The 11,871-nt window shown below is 38.2% G+C and overlaps 1 protein-coding gene across 1 annotated transcript in view; it reads left to right on the top strand.

Annotated features, from left to right (window-relative positions):
• The window catches only part of LOC137873373 (cyclic AMP-responsive element-binding protein 3-like protein 4), a 13,116-nt gene extending 2,050 nt beyond the window's left edge, over nucleotides 1-11,066 (top strand). The window contains exons 2-10 of the mRNA XM_068711572.1: nucleotides 3,295-3,432; nucleotides 3,512-3,722; nucleotides 5,389-5,495; nucleotides 5,836-5,925; nucleotides 6,373-6,479; nucleotides 6,644-6,712; nucleotides 7,321-7,405; nucleotides 8,586-8,679; nucleotides 10,251-11,066. Of these exons, the coding sequence (XP_068567673.1) occupies nucleotides 3,298-3,432; nucleotides 3,512-3,722; nucleotides 5,389-5,495; nucleotides 5,836-5,925; nucleotides 6,373-6,479; nucleotides 6,644-6,712; nucleotides 7,321-7,405; nucleotides 8,586-8,679; nucleotides 10,251-10,558 (1,206 nt within the window). The 5' untranslated portion in view covers nucleotides 3,295-3,297 and the 3' untranslated portion in view covers nucleotides 10,559-11,066. The remainder of the gene's footprint in view (nucleotides 1-3,294; nucleotides 3,433-3,511; nucleotides 3,723-5,388; nucleotides 5,496-5,835; nucleotides 5,926-6,372; nucleotides 6,480-6,643; nucleotides 6,713-7,320; nucleotides 7,406-8,585; nucleotides 8,680-10,250) is intronic.
• The last annotated feature ends 805 nt before the right edge of the window (nucleotides 11,067-11,871 follow it).

The raw sequence follows: 11,871 nt of genomic DNA, 5'->3' as shown, positions 1-11,871 counted from the left end.
CTGTTGGTCCCACACTACACCTGTAGTTTGGTCTTCTTGATCCGCTCTATTGCCGACAGGTGAAGCTGTGTGTCACCATTAATTGAGCCAAACACAATACTTTTAGTTTTAGAAATGTTCAGGGCTAGTTTGTTCACTTTCACTCAATCAGACACTCTCTCTAGATCCTGATTCAGAATTGTTACTGGTTCCTGTTTGTTTGAAGCAGTGCCATACTGTGTCGTGTCATCTGCATACATTACCATTTTGGCATTCTTAATTGACAAAGGGAGATCATTTGTGAAAATAGAAAAGAGTAAGGGGCCTAAGCAACTTCCCTGTGGAACCCCACAGCTAACGTATCTGCAGTCTGATGAACTACCGTCATAAAAGACTCTCTGATCTCTCAGAAAGATAACTGACCATCCAAGAGAGCCATGATGCTGAATCCTTAACTTTCAAGTTTAATAATCATAATATCATGGTCTATTACATCAAATGCAGCACTGAAGTCAAGCAAGACTGTGCCGACCATTTTCTTATTGTCCATCTACTACTACTATTAGTAATGAGTTTATTCCGAATAAAGTAATTCTGCATTTGTTTGAAAACGATTTTCTCCAATAATTTGCTCAAAATGGGGAGTATACTAATTGGACGGCTATTTGTACATGTGAAGGCTGATTTATTGTCCTTTGGTATTGGAATCACCTTCGCCACTTTCCAGACCTTTGGCCATACAACGTACATTAAGCATTTGTTGAAGATGTGACATATTGGAGTAGATACATGATCAGAAGCAAATTGCAACAGTGCACCATGTAGATGGTCTATACCAGCCAGTTTATCAGTAGGCAGAGACAACAACATTCTCTCAATGTCAGGGGAAGTAACCTGCATAAAATCAAATTGGCAGTTTTTATCCTTCATCATATAATTCTCAATTAGTGTGCATGAGGAGGAGCCATCAGTGGGTATCAAGTTCTTTCTGAGATTATCAACTTTACTCATGAAGTAATTATTGAAGTAAATGGCAATCTCTACTGGTTTGGTTGGGAAAGTACCATTATTTATGATGTTAGGCATTGCTTGATGTGAGGACCTACCCATTATATCATTCATAATTTTCCAAAGTTTTTGTCCATCATTCTTTGAGTCGTTTATTTTACTCTGGTAATACTCTCTCCTTTTCCCTCTGTTCAGTTTAGTTACATGATTTCTTAATTTACTGTACATTTTCCTATCAGACAGTAAGCCAGATGTTTCAGACGCTTTTTTGGCCTCATTTCATTGCACCATGAGTGTTTTTAAATCTCTACTGACCCATGGGGCACATTTTGCCTTTACCGTTTGTTTTTTTCAATGGTGCATGTTTATCAGCAATTTCCATAAATAATTTCATGAATATACTGAGTGCCAAATCTGGGTCCTTCTCTTGACACACTATTGACCGGTTTGCATTCTTTACATCTTCCATGAAAGATTCTTCTTGGAAGTGCTTGTATGACCTTTTGTGTGTAATCCTACAGGCTGCTCTCGGGACTTTAGTTTTCCTTTTAAGTGCTATTAAATTGTGATTGCTGAAACCAAGAACTACTGATACTGCTTTAGAGCAGTGTTCAGGGGTATTTGTGAAGAAGTGATCAATACATTTCAATGATCTTAGCCTATTCTTATTTGTACTAGTTCTTGTAGGTAGTGTCATCGTTTGTGTTAGGTTGCAAGCACTGGCTACTGCAAGAAGCTTCTTCTTTAACGGACAGGTAGATAACCAATCAATATTTAAATCACCAACAAAAAACGCTTCTCGGTTTTCATCACTAGATTTATCCAACATTTCACAAATTGAGTCTAAGCATGACATATCCGCACTAGGCGGCCTATAGCAGCAACCCACAAGTATAGGTTTAGTTTGTGGCAGGTGAACTTGTAACCACAGTGCCTCAATGTAACACATCATTAAATCACCTCGTACATTTACTGCAATGTTATTCTGGACATAAAAAGCCACGCATCCCCCACATCTACTCCGGTCTTTCCTGAACCGTGTATATCCATCAACCGCTAGTTCTGTGTTTTCAAATGAGGGTCCAAGATGTCCAATTTGAAACAAAATGAAATAAATAAATAAAAATAAAACATTGAAGAATACTAATTTTTGTTAAGTTTGAGTGCAACATGAGGAATGTTGATGCTCTCGTCCTTTGATCAATACTGAAATAAAGAAACAGACGGTGAGATAGTTTACACTGAAGTGAACTGTGAGGAAACAACTTGGTCTGTGTTTACTTCCTGTCAGGTGATGTCATTCAGATACACAATAATGTTTACATTACTGTGAAATGATCTACAACTTTGAAACGTTTTCAAGAAGATGAGAATATCTCCATTGTCTGGGGAGAGAGTAGACCTTTCTGTGGTGACTGAGATATTACTACTGGGCCTCTAGCTTCACTCTGCTGCTTCTGTCAGCACCTGCACCAGAGGGGGCGTGTCTACAGCGCCTGTCTGTGTGACTCTCTCAGAGGGGGCGTGTCTACAGCTCCTCCGTGATGAAGTGAGCAGTCAGTCTTTTCCTTTTCATCGAGGAATGATCTTCATACTGAAGTGGTGTGTGAAGGGATTTCGTAGTGTGGCTCAAGACTTTAACCAGATTTTGAAATCCTTTGTTTTCCTCAACGGAGAATGTCTTCATGTCTGCAGCAATAAAGGCCCCAATGCTGTAACAGTTTTAGCCGGTCTGATTCTGCCACAAACGGTTTCTTAAATGCCGCGATGATACCTTGTTGTTGTGGCTTGGCCACCGTTGCTGACAGACTGGAAGGTGTCTCTTCATATGTGTGGACATGTCGATGTATTATCGTTGTCGTATGTTTTTCTCTTACATCTACATACGGTCTTCTGAAGTTCCTCCTCTCACCATGAGTTTCACCGTTAAATGCTTCTAAGCTGCTCCGTTCACGTGAACACACTACTGCTTTATATCTGTTCACTGACATATTCACTTTAAATTGATATTCGGGCACTTGTCACTTGAAAAGGAACAGCAGCAGTAACACTTTATTACACTGTTTGATGATTAAACTGTAAAAAAAAAATGTTAATCCACGGTTCACAAGTGTGCCGGACCGTGAGGTGTGATCCGAACCGATCACGGATCAATCTGTGATCCGTTACACCACCAATATATGTGTGTGTGTGTGTGTGTGTGTGTGTGTGTGTGTGTGTGTGTGTGTGTATATATATAGATAGATATATATATATATACATAGATAGATATATAGATATTGTTTGTGGTGGTCTGGTGTGTTCCAGGTCATGGACCCAGAGAGCGGTGACGGTGGGGTAGCGGCAGACAGCTGGCAGCTCGATGCTTCTTTCTCCGGATCCGACCTTGTATTCAGTGGGTCAGAGAATTCACTGCAGGTTTGGGGGGTCGTGGACCCGGACCAGGTGAGTCTCCAGCATCAGTGTCCAGCGGCCTCATTGGTAATACGAGGTCACTGAGTCGACCCTCTTGATTCTCTCTCAGACGATGAATGACAGCGAGTCAGAGGATGTCCTTCAGGCCGTCGACCCAAACGAGGTGTTTCCCAGCGGACCTCCTCCAGGGTCCTGGTCTGAGAGCAACAACAGTGTCTCTGAGGACCCTCTGAGGACGCCCACCGTCTATCAGGTGGTCTATGATATCAGCAGCCTGAAGAATGAACCAGGACAAGAGAACGTTGTCTCCATCGAGCTCGGTGGGTTTAGGTTTCTGGAGTTTAACTAAAAGAAATCAGTCGGTCCAATGTTGTTCTCAACAATCCTCAGAAGGTTGTTACATTTGTAGAGAAACTAACAAGGTTTTTATGCATCTTTTTAAGAGCTAATCTGTGATCCCAGTAAATGGAAAAGTTTTACATCGCGAATACTTGTAAACAAAAACATTATTCCATCTATTAAACTAATCAAGACAATCACTGATGAAAAGAGTTCTTAGTGGAAACTTTAAACTAATTGTATCATGTAGATCAATAAGTTCTTCATGAAATCAGAGTAACTGTGTCTTTTAAAGGAGATTTAAGTGGCACAAGTACAGGTAGTACAGGTACAGATAGTACAGGTACAGGTACAGGTAATACAGGTACAGATAATACAGGTACAGATAGTACAGGTACAGGTACAGGTAATACAGGTACAGATAATACAGGTACAGATAGTACAGGTACAAGTAATACAGGTACAGGTAATACAGGTACAGATAATACAGGTACAGATAGTACAGGTACAGGTAATACAGGTACAGATAATACAGGTACAGATAGTACAGGTACAGATAATACAGGTACAGATAGTACAGGTACAGGTAATACAGGTACAGGTAATACAGGTACAGATAATACAGGTACAGGTAATACAGGTACAGGTAATACAGGTACAGATAGTACAGGTACAGATAGTACAGGTACAGGTAATACAGGTACAGATAGTACAGGTACAGGTAATACAGGTACATATAGTGCAGGTACAGATAGTACAGGTACAGGTAATACAGGTACATATAGTACAGGTACAGATGGTACAGGTACAGGTAATACAGGTACAGATAATACAGGTACAGATAGTACAGGTACAGATAGTACAGGTACAGATAATACAGGTACAGATAGTACAGGTACAGATAGTACAGGTACAGGTAATACAGGTACAGATAGTACAGGTACAGATAGTACAGGTACAGATGGTACAGGTAATACAGGTACAGATAGTACAGGTACAGATAGTACAGGTACAGGTAATACTGGTACAGGTAATACAGGTACAGATAGTACAGGTACAGATAGTACAGGTACAGGTAATGCAGGTACAGATAGTACAGGTACAGATGGTACAGGTAATACAGGTACAGGTAATACAGGTACAGATAGTACAGGTAATACAGGTACAGATAGTACAGGTACAGATGGTACAGGTAATACAGGTACAGGTAATACAGGTACAGATAGTACAGGTACAGGTAATAGAGGTAACAAGCATCACATAGCTGTCTGAGACACTTGTTCAGACACTTCATTCATCTTATAATTAATTCAGTTCATTTTAATTCAGGTGCTGATAAAGTGACAATGGTGTGATTAACAGGTCAATGCAAACAATAATTACCATATTAGTCTATATTATGTAATATTCATAGCCTGGTGTACTCTGTCACTTAACAAACCATTTGTCTCCTAATACTCTTGTATAGTTAATATTTTTATTCTGTTCTTATTTTGGTTAATATACTTCTTATTTTTTATACTTATCTGTATTTATTTCTGTCTTTGTCCCCGCTGGGATCACTTGAGGATTATCTTGTGTTATCTAAGTTCCAAACAGGGATGTGTTGATGGCAGTAACCGTGATGTCACTTCCTGTCCCGTACAGATGGGTGGAGCTCTCAGGTGGTGTTTTCAGACTCGTGCATCGTGAACCAGCTGCCTGTGGTTTCTGCAGCATGCCTCCAAGACCCTCCGAGTCCAGACGAGGATCTGGTGAGACTTTGGTTTTAACACCCTGGAGGACTGACTCTTCTTCTATTGACCGAGCATTTTCAGTAGTTGGCCTTAAACTGTAAAACAATCAGCCACTAAAAATACGATCTTTTCCCTCCAGTGATTCCTTTAATCTCCATCTAAAGACCCACCTCTTTCTTTTAGCCTCTCAATTATCATCGTTTAAGACATGCTTGGCTTTTATTTGTTTGTGATTTATTCAGTTGTTGGATTAAATATTTTATACTTTTACTAATTTCCTTATATTGTCTTCTTTATGTCTGTGTTTTTATTTCCTTTCTTTGTAAAGCACTTTAAATAGGCTTGACTTCTGTTGCAGCTGTTCCCAGATCTGCAGCTGACTGAGGAGGAACAGAAGCTGCTGACACAGGAAGGAGTTTCTCTTCCCAACAACCTTCCTCTCACCAAGGTCACACTGCTGAAAGACACTTCAGTTTCAATTCATTCATTTTGTACAGTACAAATCACAAATAGAGCTGCTTCATTCAGCTTCATACAGGTTTAGGGTTAGGGTTATAGAGCTGCTTCACACAGCTGTGATTCAGTTTATAGAGCTGCTTCATACAGCTGTGATTCAGGTTATAGAGCAGAATAGCTCCTAAGCGTCCAGAATGGACGCTTGCAGCTATTTGGTAATTTAATTTTTTCTTAACTTGCCAAACTTGTTTAGTTGTCTTTTCTATCAATATGATAATTGTGACTGTTATGTACCAAAACCCTTGTATGAGAAAACCTACTTTTTTTGGGGGGGGGGTTCTAGTGCTACTTCCCACCAACCAATCAGGAAGTCGTAGTGATGCAGGATAATTAGTCGTGAAATGACTGATGTTGATTGTTGATGAGTCTTTATTTTTAGGCTGAGGAAAGAATCCTGAAAAGAGTTCGGAGAAAAATCCGCAACAAGCAGTCGGCTCAGGACAGCCGGAGGAGGAGGAAGGAGTACATCGACGGGCTGGAAAGCAGGTCTCACATTAGACCATTAATCAATTAGGCATCATATAGAAAATCTATCCCAAACTATTTTGATAGTCACTGTGTCATAATCAGATAGTGAATATTGAGAAAATGTGTGTGTGTGTGTGTGTGTGTGTGTGTGTGTGTCTGTGTGTGTCTGTGTGTGTTAACAGGGCAGTATCTTGCTCAACACAGAACAAGGAGCTTCAGAGGACAGTGGAGCAGCTGGAAAAACGCAACATGTACGACCACATTTATTATTGATTATTGACTGTTTACTGATCGATGAATGAATCTGATGAGTCACATTCATGAAAGGATTCATGACGAGTCTTTTTTTGAGCCCCTCTGTGCTGCGTCAGTGTTTGTAGACAGACCCATCGAACGTGTTTACAGCAGCAGAGGGCTCTGTCTTCTTCTTCTTCTTTCTGTTGACCTCTCTGATGTCATTTTAAATCTCCTCTTGTCTACAATGATGATAATGAGTTTAACATTGATCAGCACTAATCTCTCTGCAGTATCGTGTCAGAGTGATGCTGATAGTTTGGATTTTATGACTATTTACGTTTTACAAATGTCCAGATTGTATTGAGCTGTGAAACTTGATCATCTCATTTAGTTCTGGAAGATTAGTTGAGTTAAATTCAGATTTGAGATTTGTGGTATTTATCTGTCGGGGTAATTTGTGATGTAAAAGCAAAGAGGAAAAACTAGATGAAGTCAAGTTAGTTTCACTCTGAAAAAGACGTTTCCTGTTTGATTTGACATTTCTGAGGTCAGATTACTGTGTTTATTACTCAGATTACTGCTAAAAGTAATGAGATGATTAAAGTGTGTTCTTTCTGTTCAGGTCTCTGCTGACTCAGCTAGGACGGCTTCAGTCTCTGATCAAACAGACGGTCAGTAAAGGAGCTCAGACCAGCACCTGCTTACTGGTAGGAAACCACAGTGTGAGTGCGTGTATAGGTGTGTGTGTGTGTGTGTGTGTGTGTGTGTGTGTGTGTGTGTGTGTGTGTGTGTGTGTGTGTGTGTGTGTGTGTGTGTGTGTCTGCTCATGGTTCGGTGTCATTAAGATGTTATTGATTGTGGTTCAAGTTCTAATTTTTTGGTTAAAATAGTCAAATGTTACGTGTGTCATGAGTCAGGACGTGTGTCATATGTGTCGTGACACGTGTCTTGATGCTTGTCGTGACGTGTGTCATATGTAGGGTTGGGTACCGAAAACTGGTGCCTACCGGACCAAAAAGCAACGCAGATTTCGGTGCTTCCTTTCGGTGCCGAGACAAATATGCTCATATTTCTGCAAAAGAATTGCTGAAGTTTATTTATATTTAAGTATACTGTAAACTGTTGTTAACAGTTAATATATTGTTCATAGTTTGAAGTTAAAAAGTTTGAAGCTGTAGTTTGAAGCCAAGTGTTTTGTATTTATTTATATTTATAGTATACTTCAAACAGTTAATATATTGTTCAATTTGAAGAAAACAAATTGCCGTGGCAATAAAAAAAAGCCTTTCTTTAATGTCGTCAATCGTCGTTTTGTGTGTTTGTTTTTTTAAAGTATCGGTTCAGGCACCGTTTAGCACCGGTATCATTTTAAAAGTATCGTCTTAGCACCGGTATCGGAAAAAAAACAAACGACACCCATCCCTAGTCATATGTGTTGTTCGTGTCGCGACGCGTGTCATGTGTGTTGTGTGTCATGACGCGGCGTGATGCGTGTCGTGACACTTGTAATGACGTGTGTCATATGTGTTGCGTGTCATATGTGTTGCGTGTCATATGTGTCGCGTGTCATATGTGTCGCGTGTCATGTGTCGCGTGTCATGTGTGTCGCGTGTCATGTGTGTCGCGTGTCATGTGTGTCGCGTGTCACATGTGACGTGTCGTGATGCCTGTTGTGATGCGTGTCATATGTGTCGCATGCTGTGAAATTCAAAAAAGTGAATTCATAATTTCTCATTTCTTATAAATCTTGAGCCAGTTCCAACTGTAAATACACAATAGTTCATGTCCGTATTTTAAAGAGCTAAAGTGTGTGTGTGTGTGTGTGTGTGTGTGTGTGTGTGTGTGTGTGTGTGTTGTCCGTGTGGGTGTGTGTGTGTGTGTCCTCAGCTCATCCTTGTCTCTCTGGGTCTGATCATCTTGCCGAGTTTCAGTCCGTTCAGCCGAAACTCGTCTCCAGACGATGACTACAGACCCTCAGGAGGTCAGTAACTTTCTGTTTAGATTGTATTTCATTTGAGTCAGAGATGGTTGTTTTAATTAAAAAATATATAAAAACATGGATTTGTCTCGTTGACTTTAAATTAGAGGATTTTATTAACTCTCAATCAAAAGAGTATAAGGCCAAAATATAATCAAATAAGGAAGTAAAACTGTTCATGTTCCATTTTTGATTCATTGAATTTGTTTTTTATTTCTCCTCACTGTGCAATTTATTCTTATTAACCGTTTGTGTAAATGGTTTCAAAAATACAGGAAAATATTATTATAATAAATGCTTATTCACCTTTTCACTTGTTTATAATTTAACAATAATAATAAAACCTACAAACCTTCATTTGAAGTGTTGTGATTCATTTATTATAACATTATATTATAACAGATAAAATACTGTAAGAGCTTAAAGTACTGCGTACCAGTACTCACCGGTACGCAGTAGTACACAGTAGAACACACCAACCGTAAAAACACGAAAACAATATCGACATCATCTGGAAGACTGATGAGAGGACGCTACAATTCATAGATACAATATTCACCTTCTTTTTGTGAAATAATTAGAAAGCAGTTAAATTTGTGAACAAATAAAATGAATGAAATATTATTTAAAAGGTGTGTGAATCTGCCCTTTTGATTTACAAAATGTGATTTTACATTTCCATAACAATCCTATGTTCAGATGAAGGCTGTGTGATATGTGTGTTATCTATAGGAATGACGATAGAATGATGTATAAATGCATAGTTGTAAGTAAAAAGCTGAAACTATATCTGCTCTTATCTTAAACTGATAAATTCATAAAGTGTCTCTTTATCCCGACTGATCCGCTGCTCCTAAAACCTGAATGAAATTATCAATATCAAATAAATAGGAAGGAGGAAGAGATTGTAAAGTTATGAATCGGTTGTTTTACTGATGTTTTTCTTCATTCCTTCAATTATTGTAAAGAAGATAAAAACGGCACAATTCAGACACCAAATGTTTTATTTACATCTGAAAGAAGAAGAATGAAATTAATCAAACTTCCATTTAGTTCACGAACCCACATTGTTACATAAACGTTTTCTACCGATCCAGAAACGATCATTATTGAACCGCTGGACTGTAAATATTGTTTATTTTATATCTATATATAGATATATATCTATATCGATACATAGATATATATCTATATATATATATATATATATATATATATATATATACATATATATATCAGTCAGTCAGTCAGTTTTTCTGTGGTCAAATGAAGAGGTTTAAACTGTGATTAGATCAGCTAATGTTTAAACAGTAACTCTAGATTAACCTTCTGTTTCTGAAGTCTGAAGAAGAGTTTGATAAAGTTCACTCCAGCTTGTTCTAGGCTGCTTTTATTGTGAAACTCTTGACACAGGAAGTTGTTCCTGTTTAAATCTAAGCTTCCTGTTTCTTTGACCAATGACTGCTGATTTATTCTCTTGTTATTGAGCTGTTACTCAGAGGATCTTAGTTCTTCAGACTGGATTCAATCGTGCAGATTTAAAGTAAAAATCAAATCCTCTTCCATCTTTCTAGTTATTTCCAGAAACATCCTCACAGATCCCTCCGTCTCCCAGGCGACAACAGACGATGCCGATGTTCCAGCCGTACGGTCCGACTCCTTGTCACCGCCCTTTGAACTCGGCCAATCAGGACCTCCGGAGGCTGCCGTCGTCCTCCAAGAGCCAATAGAACCCCCTGAAAGTTCCGGCTCTGATGGGAGCCAATCGGGGAACGGCTCGGCTCTGGTCTCCGGACCGGCTGAGCCGCCGGTTCTGGGTCTGAGGTCAGCGGGGGGGAAAGGAAGCGATGTCACGAAACCTGCACACGCTGACGAGATGTAGACGATGTTTTCAACACTATAAAGGATTTCATGTTCCATGTCGAGCTCAAAGTAATGGACGCTCTGAATAACTGGTGTGGAATGAATTCAGTGATGGTGATTAACCGTTTATTCTACTTTTAGCTTCAATGGATAGTTTTATATTTTGTCAAATTTACTAGTTTGCTTTGTTGTTAAGAGTTCGTTGAGAGTTGAAAACCCCGGTGAGTAGGAGGCTGAAGCCAGTAAAGCTCTCTGATAACATGTTGTTTGGTGGTGACTTTAAAATGACCAGAAGGCTCAGAGTGTTTCCAGCCTTTGTGCTAAGCTATGCTAACTGTTCAGAGAGATCTCTGATGTACCTGTAACTTCACCTTTAAGCACTTCATAGAGTTTTAGAGTTTATACTCAAACTTTCTTCAGCCAGGCTTTTATTTGCTAACTCTGCTCTTCTTCCATGGTAGAGATTTGGGAAACATGGTGATGGAAATGTTTATCTGTGTAATTAAATGAAAGTGTTCCAGAATGAATTCAGAAGCTTGTCTCTGAGTCTACATGAGAGTAAACAGGATTAGTTATTTACATTTATATTATTTATTTATGTATATATATATGTATATATATATACATATATATATACACATGTATATATATATGTGTATATATATATATATATACATGTATATATATATATATATATGTATATATATATATATATACATGTATATATATATATATGTATATATATATGTATATATATATATATATATACATGTATATATATATGTATATATATATATGTATATATATATATATATATATATAACGTGTATATATATGTATGTATATATGTGTGTATATATATATATATATATTTATATATATATAAAAAACGTGTGTTCGTATAAGTCACTTCAGATCTATTTTATAAATGTTAAAAGTAATACCTGCACTGCTGTTGTCATGGTAACACAAAGTGCACAACGCCTAACCCTAACCCTTTGAATCAAATATTGACATCAATCCGTCAAGTTTTTGATATTTATTTTGGGTAAATTTATAGTATTTATTCAACTTTTATTTTCCAAACACATGAGTCCATATAAAAAATAAAAACAAGAGAAACAAACAAGAAAAACTAAATACATACAATCCGAGGACACCAAGACATTACAGTTCAAAGTCAGTCGTGGTTAAAAAAGAAAACCTTGTGTTGGCTCATTAAAACCTTTAAGATCTGATCTTCTGATTCATTCAGTCGATATTTACATTTGTGGATAAAATTCCTCAACGCAGCAACGTGAATTGTTCTCATGTTTGCTTTACTAGAACTAA

The sequence above is a fragment of the Cebidichthys violaceus genome, unplaced genomic scaffold, assembly GCF_023349555.1.
Source record: "Cebidichthys violaceus isolate CVI_PGR_0920_01 unplaced genomic scaffold, fCebVio1.0.p SCAF_163, whole genome shotgun sequence".
In the NCBI taxonomy this organism is placed as follows: Eukaryota; Metazoa; Chordata; class Actinopteri; order Perciformes; family Stichaeidae; genus Cebidichthys; species Cebidichthys violaceus.
Note: the sequence above shows the minus strand (reverse complement) of the source record. Positions and strands in the feature narration are given on the sequence as shown.